Genomic DNA, 17,058 nt, shown 5'->3' on the forward strand with positions numbered 1-17,058 from the left:
GTGATCTTTGTTGCCGAAAGGTCGCACTTGCGCCAGGCGCGCTGGAAGTCGATGGCAAGCCAGAAGGACGATGCAAATCGACGATCGGAGAAAACGCACTACAACGCAACCACACCAGAGGAAAGAATGCTTCAGCGTGGCGAGCTACCCATGAGCTTTGCGTCTCGCAGGAGACGCCCAGATCGAAGTCATCGACCCATGTCGGCAGGTCCGTGCGCGCTCTCGAATCAAGCTCTCGACGGAACAATCAACGTACGTGTTCAATTCGGAAGTAAGATTTCACTCAATTATGTACGAAGGAGCTTGCGTCGCAACTTGTTCTTGTGTCTCCGAGGACCAACAACAACGCATCACCGATGGACTCTGCCCCTTCCTCGCTGGTACAATCACACCATTCGTGCATGGTGCGGCATACGACAGAAGGAGATGATTGACGTCGTTCTGTGACTGATGTAGATGTCACCCAAGAAGGAACGTGCAGCGTCTGCAGCCCCAACTCGTCCTACGACCACATCAAACCCTCGGAGTATACACTTGCCCATCGTGTGTTCGACATCTAAAACAACACCATTGAGCTAGACATGATACGTCCAAAAAGCAGCACGGCGCAGCGTAAACTCACTTTGTCGGGCGAAGCTCGTCGCGACGGAGTTCCTTGGTCGCCACTGCATTTGGCAGGTCCATTGCAACGCGCGGCGGACAAGAATCACCAACACTTGTCGTCGGGAATCTCCCCTCCATTGGTGAAAGTCCCAGCGCCGCCGTCCAGCGCATATCAACTATCCAACGTGACCGACCTCTTGCCTCCTTCGTCTGGTCCGATGCTGTCTCGACCGCAAAGTGCAGCGCCGACAAAGCTCTTGTCCAAACGCGGTTTGAATCGACCCCGAACCGCCGTCGCCAAGTCTCCCACCAAACGAATCAAAACTAATCGACCAAGCAACGAAGCATCCCCCGCCCCTCAAAACCAACAAACTGTGGATGACAACGCGCCAGGAATGCACGTGTCGACTGTCGAAAAGGCCGTGGATGTCGAGCTAAGTCACAAGAACACGTCTCGCAAGTCCAAGCAGTGGTCGCCACCAAAACATTTTACCGCGCTTCGTCAAACACCGATGAAGTCGCCGTCGAAACCCGTCGCGTCTTCATCACCTCTGCCCACTTCGACGACACCGATCGTCCCGTTGGACACGTTGCAAACCGTGCGGACTAGCATCGAAAATTGGATTCATCGCAGGGAGAACGACCGATCGACGGACCGGTGCTTGTCCGACGCCAACGACACGTTTCGATATGCCGTTCCAGCGCACCACTTTGACCGGTCGGCGCCGTACGACCCATACACGATCACTTACGTCCCATTTGTACGTGTATCTGCGATGGTGGGTTGTGTCGGCGGTGACTAGAACGAGTCGCTTGTAGCATCATGTGTACAAAGTGACTGATGGCGCCCCGCACGGTCTCCAATTCACCGACGACGACCGCGTCATCGACCAGCAAATCGCGTGCGACTTTTACGTGATGAGCTCCAAGAACGTGCTGTACTACAACAAGGACCACGCGACCGTGACGTTCCAGTCCATGCCCGAGTGGGACCGCGAACGCCGCATCTTTCAGCGGCTCAAGACACTAGCGCTCTTCAGCACGTATGTACCAAGTATGGCACTCAACACCCCAGCAAATTCTATCTGTCGTAGGTACCGCCGCACAAAAGCAATGAAGTGCTGGGTGTCGCACTACATTTTGTGCAAACGGCAGCGGTGCAAAGACCAACTGAACGACCTCTTGTACTTTTGCAACTCGATCTTCCACGCCACGATGGAGAAAATCCAAGCCAAGATGGCGGTGCTGCACACGCAGCTCCTCTTCTATGTCGATAGCGCCACGGTCATCCCCCCCGAGGAATTTCAGCGTCGACAGGTTCCATCTTCCCGGCTCATGTTTGTCATGTATCTCACTCCCATCTATGCTCTACTAGGGCATCCACATCCAGAAGCTCGGCCACGAATTCATCGCGCTATTCCATGCGATCCGAGAGATCCTTGTCGCCATGTCCCATACGTACCTGTCGCAGTACTCGTCCACGGACGCCGTGATCAAGTACGCAGACGTGTCGCTGACGTCGCGCAAGAGCACGACCTTCCACATGGACCAGTTTTTTGGCAACGTCCAAAAGAAGTCGCCATTGTCCCCCCTCGCCACATGCAATGAAGACAACACGGGGGAGCTGGACTTGGTCGCAATACGTGCCGAGCTCCAGCGCAGTCGCGTCCGCGCCAAGTCCCGCGAAAGTATCAAAGAAAAGCCCACGATGGACGCGATCAAGTGGTCCGTCGCCGCCGTCAAGCGAGCGCGTTGCAGCGAATTGTCCCGTTTCATTCGGCGCGTGGATTTCATGCTCCTTGATGCATTTCACGGAGTAATCAACCGAAGCGCGGCGGCCTTGGTAACGAGGCGATCGGTAGTTTGCCATGGGACGACTGTGTGGCGTGTAGGGTCAGTTGCTCGAGACGGGCGCAGGGAAGTCGTCGTCGCTGCTCTTGTCCAAGGACGCGTACATGCGGGCGTATCACCGCTTTGACATTTACGGCAACGGGGCGCTCGATTGTGCGCAGATCACGCGTCTGCTCCATCACGTGTTCGATGGCAAGTTGACCGGTGCGGCGCTGGAAGAGCGCGTGGGGTTGTTCATTTCAGTCTTTGACGAGAACGGGGATGGCGACGTGAGCATTGAGGAGTTTTCCAAGGGCCTTGATGTCGTCCTCGACGTTGAGCGCATGCAGCAGTTCGATGCATCTGCCAACAGCATCTACGAAACAACACGCATGGTAGCGCACCCCGCTCTGAATGCCGTGGAGGTTGGGGAGGACTGACCGTCGAACTGTAGGCCCACACCAACTTGTTTATTCCCGTGCCGCTGTTTGAAGTCCAGCTCGTGTTTGACGGCACCGGGTTGTCGTTTGAGCCACCGCTAAAATCCGTCCAAAGCGCTGTCGAGATGACGCTTCGTGGATTCTTCGACGCCAACGAACATGTTCAGCGCCTCATCACGGATCCGACGATCCTTCCAGTGCTGACTTTTTATGATCAAGTGCGAACTTCCCACTTGGACTCGTGTGCGCCACAAGTGGCCACGGCGCCGGGTGGTGACCACCCACAGGACGCTCGCATCTCGCTCATTCTGTTTGAACGGGCATCGCAGGACCAAGCTTACATGCACCTGTGCGAACAAATCTTTGACATTGTGAAAGGATCGATCTGCGGATGCCAGGCCTACGCCAACTGCTTTTTGCCGCTGTGCGACGAATACGACTGGAACAACGCACTCGACTTTGATCGGATTGCGCAGCAGCACTTGGATGGCGCATACGACATGGACCAGCTCAAGCAAGATGTGCAAAAGTTCCAGCACCAGGTGCGCTCACACCCCGTTTGGTTCTTGCTTGGACAACGCCATTCCCGTAGAAATGGATGCTCGAGGACGTAGTTGTGTCCCAAGACATCCAGGTCCGTCTCGACCAGTCGGCGTTCTTCGCGACCTCACTGTGTATATACAGCTCATTCGCGTCAAGACAAACGCCCTGAAGACGGCGCTGGTGCCTTCTCCGGTGCGATGCCTGAAGGAACTCGAGCGTATTCTGCCGATCCTGGCCGAGAAAAACATTGCGCGGCTCTTGTCGTACATCGAGCTCGTCGCGTCCAAGATTCAACGGCCGCCCGCTAAAGACATCGAGGCGTTCGTCACTTATATCCTAAACCTCAAGGTGCGCTCGCCATCGTGGCGTCGTTGCCTCTTCGCACGGTTGTCATGCCATGCGACGGTAGGAAATCAATGACGAGCTGCCGTCAAAAGACCTCGAGGCTGCCCAGATCTCTGACTACCTCGAGTTGATCACGGACTCGGGGTTCCACATACCAAGCCAGACGCAGGCCGTGTACGACCTCGTGGAGCCTGAGCTGAGCACTCTCAAGTCGGCTGTCACGAATTGCATGGCGAGGCGCGACATGGACATCCGAGAGTACGCAGTGCTCCTCGAACAAAAGATGCAGCACGTACGTTGTGAATCGGCTCCAACGTTGCCGACCATTCGGTGCACGTGTAGCTGGAAGCAAACATCGCGTACTTGCAAACCGAGTCGTGTGCAGAGCAGTTGTTTCACGCCGAAACGGAAGCGCTCCACGCGTTGGCATTCACAGGGAACCTCAAGCAGCTTGCGACCGACTACAGCAGTCGGTCCGAGCGATTCCTATACGTTCGATCGCTGTTCAACGAGTTTTTGCCCAACTGCATGCCGGACATCCCTAACAAGGGCGGACACTTTGCGTCGCTGCCCAAGTTGACTGGCGACATCCAACTCAAACATGTCGGTTGCCCCCATGAAGTTGGCGTCCTGACTGTGTGGACGGGTGTAGGACATGTGGACGTTAATCATGGCCGCGGATCAATCACTTGCAAGTTGGGGGGACATTGCGTTAAAGGACATGCCGAAGGCCGACATGGAAGACCTCCTCCGCCGCGTCACGGAGCTGCACCGCGTCCTCGCGGTCGAATTCCCCACCAGTCCCGTCACGGCGCGCGTCCACGGCTTGCAAACACTGCTTCTGCACATGACGTCGATCGTGCAAAACTTGTGCAACCCCCACGTCGAGGACCGGCACTGGCGCAAGCTGGAAAACAAACTGAACGTGGTGTTCCAGTACGAGGTCGAGCCCGCCACCGACCATCGGTGTTTGGTCCGGCAGGGCGACATTTCGTTCAAATATCTCGTCTCGCTCCACATTGACGACAAGCATGACGAGATAAACGACATTGTCCAAGAAGCCGCCACAGAGGCTGCGATTAGCAAGAGCTTGCACGATGCTATCCGTGTGTGGGACACACAAGAGATCGCGTTCTCGTACTGGACGGACAACGACACGCGCGACGTCGTCGTCTTGGGCGACACAACCGAGTGCATGAACATGCTCGAGGAATCCGACGTACGACCCATGCGACGGATGACGATGTTGACATCACGCGATGGCGTAGATGCTGCTCCAAACCATCTTGGCGTCGTCGTACATCCGACCGATCCAGCCGCTGGCCATGAAATGGAAACATGACGTGAACGAAATGATGGAGATCATGATGCGGTTGGAAGAGTGCAAAAACTACTGGGAGCACATGGAGGTGCGTGCGTTCAAACAAGAACCACGTTGCTCACGACGTCGACGTTGTGCCTAGGTGTTTTTGTCGCCAGAGTTTCTGCGAGCCCTGCCAGGGCAGGTGCGAGCGTACACGGAGCTCGACCGCACGTGGAAAGTCCTGCTTGATAAGCTGAGCAAGAACCCGTCACTTGTTCGCACTGCTCGCACCCAAGGACTAAAAGAGCACATTATTCAACTCAGCCAAGGGTTCGAAGGCATCTACAAGACGTTGGAGGGATACTTGGAGGTATGGCATATGCTTTGAATACCACTTACCCAATGCTGCGTCTACAGATCAAACGGCAGAGCTACCCTCGCTTCTGCACCTTGTCCGACTCGGAGCTTACCGACTTGATTTCAGCGTGCCGAAATCCACACAACATCCAGCAGTACTTGCCGTCGTGCTTCCCGAGTCTTGGAAAAGTAACTTTTGACACGGACGACAAATCGATGGGCATCGTCGCCGTGAGGTCGCCGCCCAACCCGTTCGAGGAAGTCATTCCTATGGGCAAAAACCTCAAGGCCAGAGGGTATGTGGAACAGTGGCTGTCCCACATGGACCGTCGGCTGTCGGAGCGGCTGCACAAGAATATCAAGGAGCTCGTCGTGTACTTTTCAGGGCGACCGCCAGCAGGTTGGGACCTCAGTCACCTTCGCCAGTTTCCGCTGCAGGTACGCACTCGATCGCCCGACACGCTTCCCCATTGACGCATCCGTTCAGTGCCTCCTTGTCGCCAACGACGTTGTTACGTCGACAACGATTGGAAATGTCGAGGGCAACAATGACGTTGCAGGCGGCGTTGTCGTGCGCATCCAGCAGCTCACGCAAGCCTTGACGAGTGGAGATCGAACACTGCATCCAGTAGTAACAACGACTCTGCTCATGCAGCAGTTTTACTTCCGAGACACCCTCGACAACTTGTCCGTTATTCCATGGGAGAACCATCCCCACTACACCACGACCGACGACGAAGTCCAACTCGCGATTGCTGACATGGTGATTCCGTACGGCTACGCGTATCACAACCCGACGGAAAACTACTTGGTCGTGACCCCACTCACGGAGCGCTACTTGTTGGCCGTGTTCAATTGTGTGCAATACTACCAGGTCGGTGAAAGCGGCAGCAGTGGGGGCTGCCTTTGACGTGCCAACACACGTGTCTGTGGCATAGGCTGGTCTGGTCTCTGGCGGTATGTCCAGCGGCAAGACGGGGTTGATTCAAATGGCCACCGTGATGCTTGGCCGCGACCTCATTCAAACGTTTTGTACCATCCATACGTCGCTGAAGCAAATCCATCGATTCATCACGGGCGGCATCGGATCTGGCGGGACGCTGCTCCTTCAAAATGCAGATCGGATGGTTGGCCCGATTCTATCGTTTATCAACACCGTCGTGTCGACCATTATGGTACAAAGCGACAGCTCCATGAGCTTGAAAGTTGACGGGCGAATTCGTGCATAGAACGGGGCGCTGGCAGCCAAGCATTGCGTCACGCTAGACGAGCGCGAACACGTCGTCGACGCTGGAAGCATGATCATGCTGACGACATCCGTGCCCTCATGCCTCGTGTCCCCGTACCACTTTCAAGCGCTATGCGAGTCGTTGTCATCCATTGCCGTTGTTGCGCCAGACCTGGAGCGCGTCCTTCATGCGATCTTCTTTAGCTACGGCTTTGAGCATGCGCTGACTCTGGCGAGAATGCTTGGTTTTGTGTGGAGCGAGTTGCGTGGAGTGTCCACCCGCCTCTCTACACAGCCGACAATGGTTCAGCTCTTTACGATTCATACGGCCAAGCAATGCGCCAAGCAAATGTTTGAGCGTTCCCGGGGAACTTCCATCACGGATGAAGTCGGCTTACTCAAGGAGACGCTCCTCGAATACTTGACGACGAGGTTGAATCTACCTGGGGGCATTCGTGCACATGCTATGTCGTACATCAAGTCCATGTGGCTCGCAAAAGACCACGCAGTGTCGGTGCGAGAAGGCGACATGGAGAGCAAGGATGGCCACAACCGCACCGTTTTCTTGTCATTCCTCAAGGCGGCCTACGACAAGAATCAATTCATTCCGTCCGAGACGTTGCTGCAGGTGTCGGCGGCGCTAGTCCAGGCAGTGGTGGCGTACAGAACCGTCATACTGTGTGGGCCGATGAAGACGGGTAAAACGACGTGTGTGGCGATGCTGGCTGCCGCGTTGAACAATCTGTTTTTCGACGTGGACCTGGCCAACCCAACGTTGCCGCAGTTTCCGCAGCCACCACCACCACAGTCGCAATTCATCGTGATCAAGACGTTGCTGCCGATGGTACGTTCGTTACTTGGTGTTTGATTCTCATGGCCAACAATGCGCAGTCTCTGTCGATGGCACAGCTCTACGGCGGAAGCGCCGACGGCAACTCGGATTCGTCGTTGATCAAGCGCCTTGCCACCGAAAACGTGCCTTGTCCGTTGTTATCTGGTGTGGACGAGCTCAAAATGAACGAACGAGACACGGTCCCCCAGGATGTCGCGCCGCTTTTCACACACCGCCAGCGCGTGTGGATTGTCTTGGATGGAACGATGGACGCTGCGTGGGCAGAACACATCTTGAGCCTGGCGGGGCCAGCTCCGTCGTCGAGCTTGACTTCAGGTCTGGGGCAGTTTAGCTTACTCGGCAGCGACACCTTCACAATACCGTCAAACGTCACCATCCTCTTGGAGACAATCGACCTCGGCCATGCCTCTCCCACACTCGTCTTGAACAGCAGCTTAATACACGTGAGTGACGCACCATCGCGGCCTCTCGTGTCGAAAGATTTGGTGCAGTCGACAAACTCGGCCGTATCTGCCAAGCTGCTGCCAATGCACAAAATGTTCCTTGTGGGTTCCATCGGCCGGATTCGAGTCCAAATGACCGTGCCTCCGTTGGTTTGCGAGCTCTTGACCAAGCATTTGGTGGACTCGTCCCTGTTGGATAGGCTGCTTGAAGTACTTGGCGAAGGCTCGACGCACGCGCCGCTGTCGCACCTGCACACGGCTCAACACATCATGACTCTTATCCACCCCGTGCTGTCGACGCAACCTGGTATCGATTACACTCTCTGGACAAAATCGCTTGAATTCGATTCTGCCTTGGGCTACAACGAACCGCGGCGGTTGCTGTCTCGACAGATTGAGCTTTGCATCCTATGGTCCGTGTGCTGGGGAGCCGGAAGCTGCGCGTCGATCCAAACCAAACGACTTGTGACAAGTGTTCTCCAGCGGGAGTTCGACCACCTGCAAGAGTCGTGGGCTAACTGCAGCGGCGACATGGGACTGTATTCGTGGGTGCTGGACATCGCGTCGGCCACGTTCCGATCATGCAAAGACGTGCTGTGCATTCCCACGGGCCAACGCGACATTTCACCCTTCTCGGTTTACATCCCCCGCGTTGACAGCACCCTCGTGCACTTGGTCGGACGGCAAGTGCTCCGCTCTGGCGTCCCCCTGCTCGTGTTTGGCCCCCCTGACTGCGGGGCGACGTCGTGCGTCGTGGAGTTCCTCCAGCGATCGTCGGTGTTCTTGTCGCAGGGACTGACGACTCTGGACAAGTCTACCACCGCCACGGGTTCCTCCGACAATGCAGAAGCCGCTCGAATCTCCAACATGCGGCTCACGACCACCATGATCGTGTCGTCACTGGCGAGTCGACTAAAGACAAAGCGAACGAGCGCGGTTCGTTCGCCACGGTCGTCTATTGTGGGCAAACCAGGGCCTCCGGTTCGCATGTGCTCCCCGGACGACGAAGCCACCACCAAGTTGTTTGAAGCTGGGGCGTTTGTGTCGATGCGTCTTCAATGCACGGCATCCACGACGATCGACTCGTTGAGCACATCCGTCGAAATCGTCATGCAGCGCGAAAGAAAGCAAGTGTACGAACCGCCGCCAGGAAAGGCCATGATCCTCTTCCTGGACGACGTGCATCTGCCCCTACACAGCGAGGTGCGTCAGCTCTCGTTTGCCAACCCTCCGTCCACTTCGTCAAACGTTCTCACTGCCATGCATTGGGTAGTTTCCGTCGCCACACGCATGGATCCGCTCGATGATCGACCTTTCAGCTGTGTACAGGCCATCAGACACCAAAACACGGACGATTGAGCGAACTTTGCTGGTTGCTACGGCCAGTGACCACGCGATGGGGTCATGGCATCGAGCTCCCAACGCATGCCAAGCTCGCCTCCTGTCGCGTTTTTTTCCCGTCCGCTTAGCTGCCTTGGAGGCGTGCGACGTGTCCCAGGTAAGCTTTCCAACTAGTGAACACGCTGACTGTGTGCACAGATTTTGACGCCCATCGTCGTCGGCCTCTTTGAGCGCACCGACCTGCACTGCCGGTATGTGCAGCCGATTCGCCATCAAATTGGGCACGTGCTAGCTGTCACAATCGACGTGTTTGTGAAATGTCGCGCCCTTGGTACGCACGTTGCGCTGGCGTTCGGATTTTCCAAACTCATCACCATGCTCGAGTTCTTGACCGCGGTGCCCCCACCAGCATTGCCAGACTTGCCCGTGCTCCTTCGTTTGTGGCACCACGAGATCGAACGGACGTTCGTCGACACTGCTCTCGCATTTGACCATGGCGAAGCCGTCCAGCATATCGCTGACACGGCATATGCATCGCTGTGCGACCTGATGAAGGAAAAACCAGCAATGCGGCATACCGCTCGGTGGGTCTACTTCCCTCATGGGTACAACGAGAAGCCCAGCATGCGCCACCGCCAGGACTCGTTGGATGGCTCTCCCATCGGCCAGACACCCGAAGACCGAGCGGCGTCCATCGGATTGGGTCGCCGACGGTGCTCCATTAACAAAGCACCACCGCCGCTCGAGCGCATGACGTCGATTGTGGACAGCAGCAACTTACCCCAAGGGAAAGCCTTGCTGCAGCGACAAAATACAGCCGCCAAGGTGGCCCCAACATTGCAAAAGACGGATAGTTTGCGAGGGGGTTTTGCTCAGCGCAAGAACTCGGGGACATTCGACTACGACGCGTTGGGGACACGCCGATTGTCAAGCCGAGGGATCCTTGCGCCTGGAAGCTGTGATCACTTCGGTTGGAACCGTCATGTGTACGGCGAGCTATTCAATGGGCTGTCGGAGTACGCCGACGCTCTGCCATCACTGCATGCGGCGCTGCAAAAGCAAACGCTGCGCTTTGGCGAAAGCGACAACTTGATCCTGTCCGTACCCATGGTACGTTTACGATAGCGCTTTGCTTCTCATCGTGCTTCACATCGTATCAACTTTTCATGGGTAGGTGGGCACAACGCTGCAACTGTGTCGCATCTTGGGCAAGCCTGGCGGAAAGGCCGTGCTCGTAGGGCCTCCAGGACATGCCAAACACTCCGTTGCCAAGATGGCGGCGAAAATCATGGACCAGCAGCACGTACATTTCGAGGTAAGTGCCGATTGATTTTGCTTGGGATGTCCAGTGAAAGTCAAGTATCGCACGTGCAGGCGCTTATGGACAAGGCCGTGTCCGAAACCAAGTGGGCGACAGCCCTCAAAGAAGTCGTGACGATCGCGGGCGTGTTACAAACGGACGTGACGTTCATTGTCCAGAATGCCCACCGCATGTCCGATGCGTGCTTGGAGCAGCTAACGTCGCTCTTGAATTCGCGCGAAGTGCCGCTCCTCTTTTCGCCAGACGAGCACGTTGAGGTATACAAAGGAGACTTCGGACACGTACCCTCACGTGTGTTGACCTCGGTAGCTGGCGGGTCGTGTCAAGGACGAAAAGCTCTTCGAGTTGAATGCGCTCCATAGCAAACAAATGGAGAACCTTCGCATCGAGTTGTCGGTGGCAAAACGTTCGGAACTCCAGAGCAAGCACGACGCCGTGCGCCGGCTCATCGCTGACTCGCGCGAGTCGCATACGAAAACAGCCAAAGAGCGCGAACTCGAGGCCATGATTGAGGTGGAGAAGCACTTGAACTTGCAAGGCCAAGAACGCATCGACGCTCTGGTCAGCGTCCAGCACAGCGAAATGGATGACTTTATTCGGAAATTCGAGGCGAATGTCGATATCAACATGGCGTTGACGATGGCGACAGTCAAGCCGTCTGGCGTCGTGAGCGGCATCTGGAACGAGGTCGTCCAGGCTGCTGCACGCAACGTCCGTGTCGTTGTGTGCTGCGACGCCACTGACATTCCAGTCTTTGTTCAACGGGTGCCAAAGCTCTTCGCCCAAACGCAAATGTGTGTCCTGCCTCGTTTGGACTTCGACGTGATCAAACCAATGGTCCATCTGCGCATTGAAACCCAGTGGAAGGTCTTTCAAGACCATGAAGGCCACCTCGACAGCACGGTCTTGCTCAACTCGTTGGACTTGATTCAATCCAACTTGAACCACGTGTCGACGCTGGCGGCGAAATTCCACTTGGCAGCGAGTCGTGTCATGCTCGCGTCCGGCGCCGCGCACGCTGTGATCTCGCTCCATCTCATCCCCCTCTACTCTCGCTACATCTTTGACGCCATGAAGCGGCTTCGCATTCGAATGAACCACCTCATGAGTCGGTCGCGGGCGTTCCTGGACGTGTACCAAAATGCCGTCGACCAGGTCCGTCGTCGATGCTGCCATCAGTCGAACCTGAACGATCCCTTTGTTCTCCGATGGTTCTAGGTCGACTCGGCGCAAAAGCAATACCAGGAGAAGCAAGTTCAAATTCAGAGCGCCCTCGTCCAAATCGGCGAGTACAAACTGCACTTTGAAAAGATGCAAGCGGAAGCGGAAGTTGTACGTTGCTCCAAACCGCGGGGTGGGCTTGTCGACCCTGACTGACGCTCTGGGGTGTTCGTTTGTGCTAGCTTCGGAACGTCATGCGCAAACAAAAGGCCGATGTCGACGAGCAAGTCAAAATTACGACCGACATGGACAAACTGACCAAGCACGAGCTCAAAGACGCCCTTAAGGTGCTCGATGACGCCAACAAGTGTGTGGCCAACCTGGATCGGCGCTACATCATGGAAATCAAAACGTTTGTGAACCCGCCCGTGCTGGTGCATGTCGTGTTGAATGCAATGTGTGTTCTCTTCTCGGTGGACCCGTCGTGGGACAATGCCAAGAAGCTCCTCAGCGACGTGAACTTTATCACGTCCATGCTCAACTATGACAAGGTGCGCCTCCGTCCAGAGCCATCACGACGCGGACTGCCCTTCTTTGTAGGACAACGTCCCGGAAACCATCTTGACCAAGCTCGAGCCGTACTTGACCAACGAAATGTTCAACAAGGCTGAGGTTGAAAAGCAAAGTATTGCGGCGAGTACGATGGTCGTGTGGATCATTGCGATCGAAGCGTACAGCCGCAGTCGCAAGCTTGTCAAGCCCAAGCTCGACATTCTCGACGCGGCCCAAGCCAAGCTGCGGACGCTCGTGGGGGAATTTGCCGAGTGCAAGAAGAACGTCGAGCAGGCGGACAGAGTCTCGAGCGACATCGAAGAAACGATCCAAGCACGAATGGAGGACAAGGCAAGAGCATGACTATGACTGTGCATGACCAAATTGAGATAGAAACTCATGGAAGCGGAATGCCAAACGTTGACAGCCTTTCTCGTCCAAGGAAACGCCGTGCTCAAGATCTTGGGCCCGGAACAAGCCGTCATGACCAAGCAATTGCAATCAGTTAGCCAACGAATCCACAGGAACTTTCGGTTGCTGACGGGAGGTGTGGTTATAGATGGTTGAGTACGAGGCTTCGCTGGTCGCCGAGGCAGTGGTGTCTGCTGCCGTCATCACGTACGGCGGGGTGTTCTCGCCACGGCTGCGCAGACACCTGTTTGACGAGTGGACGCGCGAGCTAGATGGCCAACCGCTGCAAATCCACCCGACCCATTCCATCTTGAACAACTACGCGGCGCAGCCGTTTGGGCTGTGGCTGCATGCGGCGGGTCTGTTTCATTCGCGCCACAGCCAGCAAACTGCGTACATCCTGGCGCATGCGTTGCCGGTCGTGCTGGTTACGTCGTTTTCACCCCACATGGACTCATTGCTTCGAAACGTCCTGCATTCTGTTGGATGCAACTCGATCGTGACCAAGTCGGCCCTGGACAAGGACGTTCGAAGTGTGCTAGAATCGTGCATTTCGATGGGCCAGCAACTCATCGTAAACGATGTCACGCCTCGGCTCTACACCTCGGTACGCCCCTTCCGACCGGACCCAATGGACCTGACTTTGTCCTGCACACAGACCTTTCAAGACCTGGTCGAGTGGGGCACGGAATGGGTCGACGGTGTCGAGTACATCAACTACATTGGCCACACGCTCGCGCTGAAGCGCGGATTTCGCCTTGTTCTGACGACGACCGCGCCATTGTGCGAATTTGGGTCCGAAGTGTTCCAGGTTGCGACCGTCGATGCTGTCGAATGCTGGGACGACATGCAGGTGGGTGCTCGTACCATTTTGCATGCACATGACTCGATACTGGGCTGTAGAATGTCCTACTCGACGACATGGAACTGGCCAACGTATGCAACGACAGAGTTGGTGTCGGCGCGTACGACTTTGCCAGGGCCATCTTGGACATGGAAGTCGACATGTCACGGTCGTTTGACGGATTGCTCGTCCACTTGCGGACGATGGTACGATTGATCGTGATGAGGACAAACTATTGGCCGCTGACAGTGCCACCGCTTGTAGATCCGAGAGACCAAATACGACGCGCCGCAGGTCGAGTCGTTGGCGACTATGTGCAACCAGAACGCCCAGCACCGCGCCACGTTCGACGAACGAAGACAGGAATTGCATCGGACGATGGCAGCTCGTGGTGACGTGAGCTACGCGGCCGTGACCCAACTGGGCCACCAAATCTTTACCGCCCTCCAGAAATTAGCGACTCTCGTTCCCGATCTCGTCATGGCGTTCGAGCCGTACGGATTTCGCATTTTCTTTATCCAATGTCTCGTACGTCGTCGACTTTGTGATTGTCCAACGATTTCGATACCGATTGCATTCTTTCACAGGAATCGTGTGATGGGCGGTCGAAAGCTCCTGGGGCGAGATGTCCCCCTCCTGGCGACGTCCTCGTCAAGTTGCTCGAGTTGTTGGCTCTCACAATCCCCCAGCTCCATTGGTCCTCATTCTTGCTCCTCCTTGCCTTTGAAGTTCGAGGAGGGCCGGCCAAGGATGCAAAGGCATCCCCACCACACCTTTATGACCTGGCCGACGACGCTCCAGCTGAAGCGTTGTCGTTCATGGACCTCCAGCGCAATGTCCTATTTCCGCCCCACTGGAATGCATCGCTGACTGATGCAACAATAAACGACATGACGGCGACAGAACAACTCTTCCAAGCCTACGAAGGTATCCCCCGGGACTCGGTATTGATGAAGCGGCCGCGGCATTTGTCGATGCCGTCCAAACAGCCATCACAGCAAACGGACGCGTCTGTCCACAGCGACGGCATTCAATCGATTGTGAGCATGCCCCCGCAGTACCATTGTCTCGGCGTGATGCTGGCTGGGCGACCCGAAGCGTTTGCTTCGTTTTGTGACAAGCTCGTGCTGTTTACGTTGGGCCTCGAACCGAAACAGCCTGCTGCTCGGCGAACTTGGCATCCCAAGGACTGGTCCAAGATCTTGTACAACACCCAAGACGCATGGTTCTGGTGCGTAGTGTCCAACGCGGGATTCTCGTCCTTGCAGTTGCTCTATACTGTCTTGGACACAATTGTGCCGCGCGACATGTGGCCCGACGTGCTCAAGCTGCTTCTCCAACGACCGGTAGTGCACGCGTTGTCATTTCACGTGCCGCTTGACGGCGGGAGCATCATGGGGTTCTTCGACTCGGTGCCGTCGATGGTCCAGTTTGAAGGGCTCAATCCGATCGCGTTCGAGTCACTTCGGTGGTTTGTGTTGGACATGACGACACCCGACAAGTGGGATGCGGTTGTCCAGTACAACAAGAAACGTCGTCTGGATTACCGCCCCGTGGGGCTCGTGAGCCATCTCAAGCCGACCTTGGGCAAGCCCATGAACCAGCGTCATGCGGCCGACGACGACATGCAGCCGTCGCGCATGGTGCACGTGGTGCCGACAACTCCAGCACCGACACACACCCAGCCCTTGTCGGTGGCCAACGTGCCTTTAGCTGTCCAACCAAACCGCCTGGTCCTCCACCCCCTTGGAAGCAATCCGTTTTCGACAGAGTTCAGATTAACGTTGCTTCGCCTGGTGGCAATTCCTTTCTCGACGGCGATCGGCGACGCGTTGGAGGGGGTCAACATGGACCCGGCCGTGCGGAATGTCGTGGCGATTGTTCTATGGCGGCTCTTGTGTGGCCTCGTGTTTTTTCATGCAGCTCTCGTGGTGCGTACGAGTCGTTGAGATCAAGACGTTGTCGATGGAGCGATAATTGTGTGTGTTTACCTAGGCGAGGCAAGACAAAGTCGTCGGCTGTGCGGTCGACATGAGCACCGTTGATGGCAGTGACTTAGTCCTCGGCGTGTACATGATCACCGGTCCTCTTTTGCAGACCATCGTCCGGGCGTTTTTGGAGACGGATGATGGTGACCCGTTGGAGCAACTCAACTGGGGGCATATCCACAATGTGTTTGTGCAACACGCCCATGGCCGCAAGTGCAGAACGCACCGTGGCCGACACTGGATCCGCGCTTTGCTGCGCGAGTGCATTGGGCCGTACTTGCTTGTCCCCAACAGTCCTCCGCAACAATCCAAGTTTCAACTGCCCCTGCCATCCTTTCAAGACGTCCTCAAGACGCCGACTCAATCATCCGAAGAGTACCTGACAGTCATGTGTGCTTTCGCGTCGTCGTGCAAGTGGACCGTGCCCGATGTAGTCGTGCCGTCAGCCGCCGTGTCGATCGACCTGCGATCGCTCGTGCTGCTACCTCAACATCTCAACTCACCGAATCATGTCAAGAAGCACGTCTTGGCCATCGTCCAGCTCTGTCTGCAGTCGCTTCCTCCAGCCCTGCCATTGAAATTGCACCCCCGGAATGCCCTCGTCCAGCATCCACTGCGCCAATTCCTCAAGACCGTTATCCACTCGTTTCACCACCGCCGCGATCACACCGAGTTGGCCCTCCAAGCACTGCTGTCCGACATCACGCAGGCGAGCCCGGCGACCGTCGCGGCGTTTGTCGCTACAACCAACAACAACGACCTCAAAAGTGCACTGGCAATGGAGTGTCGAGCGCTTGTCTTGGACAAGATCCCCGCACGGGTAGCAACTTATGCAGCGCCATTGGATATGTCTCTGTCTGTCGCCATCAAGCATTGGCAGCGCACGGGATCGTTCTTGCAACTGTGGTGGGACGAAGGCCAGACTGAATACTGGTGCCCTGGCATTGTAGACGTGACGGTGAGTGGATTTTTGCCTCGACATCACCGCATGGACTTTGGCATATGTAGGACTTGATGGCGGCGTTCGGGTTCACGTACAAAATTGCGACCAACACGGTGGCAAACGTCGATCTGCTTGCGTTCGCGGGCCAGGTCTATCCAATGGAGACTCCTTTGGATGCTTTTCGCAATCGCAATGACACCATCTTGCTCACGGGGCTGGAGTTGCTCAATGCCATTCCGTCGCCCACAACCGCCGGTGGTATCCAAGAAGCAGCGGGGTGTGCCGTGCCGGTACAGGTTCTCCTCAAGGTGTCGGCCTCACCGCCACCGATCAACGCCATGGAGTGTCCGATTCTGCGAAGCCGATGCTCCAGCGTTTCCGTGGGAAGTCTGCATGTAGACATTGTCCCAGCAATCCAGGAATGGGCGACATGTCCGTACTTGGTCCTGTCGGTGGATGACGCGAGGTAGATTGCGTTGGCCTAACTCAAGAATGAACTTAGTTCGAGGGATCACATGGTCGTGCATCGCAACGGCCTGGCGCTGTTGAGTA

The 17,058-nt window shown here is 56.2% G+C and overlaps 1 protein-coding gene across 1 annotated transcript; it reads left to right on the forward strand.

The window, feature by feature from the left end:
* The first annotated feature begins 13 nt into the window (after positions 1 to 13).
* Positions 14 to 17,019, forward strand: H310_05858 (hypothetical protein). Its single transcript, XM_008870694.1, has 37 exons — positions 14 to 252; positions 300 to 380; positions 457 to 526; positions 580 to 1,364; positions 1,423 to 1,646; positions 1,698 to 1,920; positions 1,979 to 2,446; positions 2,496 to 2,828; positions 2,888 to 3,415; positions 3,466 to 3,507; positions 3,558 to 3,764; positions 3,826 to 4,053; positions 4,104 to 4,364; positions 4,414 to 4,980; positions 5,030 to 5,170; positions 5,225 to 5,434; positions 5,482 to 5,859; positions 5,909 to 6,295; positions 6,360 to 6,596; positions 6,651 to 7,493; positions 7,541 to 9,148; positions 9,219 to 9,443; positions 9,485 to 10,396; positions 10,461 to 10,601; positions 10,661 to 10,864; positions 10,917 to 11,762; positions 11,826 to 11,939; positions 12,011 to 12,319; positions 12,369 to 12,671; positions 12,714 to 12,824; positions 12,880 to 13,338; positions 13,390 to 13,584; positions 13,635 to 13,781; positions 13,840 to 14,103; positions 14,163 to 15,506; positions 15,571 to 16,521; positions 16,572 to 17,019. Exons 1-37 carry the CDS (start codon positions 52 to 54, stop codon positions 16,974 to 16,976), a joined length of 14,952 nt encoding a protein of 4,983 aa, XP_008868916.1. The 5' UTR covers positions 14 to 51; the 3' UTR covers positions 16,977 to 17,019.
* The last annotated feature ends 39 nt before the right edge of the window (positions 17,020 to 17,058 follow it).

The sequence above is a fragment of the Aphanomyces invadans genome, assembly GCF_000520115.1.
Source record: "Aphanomyces invadans strain NJM9701 unplaced genomic scaffold supercont1.10, whole genome shotgun sequence".
Classification (NCBI taxonomy): domain Eukaryota; phylum Oomycota; class Saprolegniomycetes; order Saprolegniales; family Verrucalvaceae; genus Aphanomyces; species Aphanomyces invadans.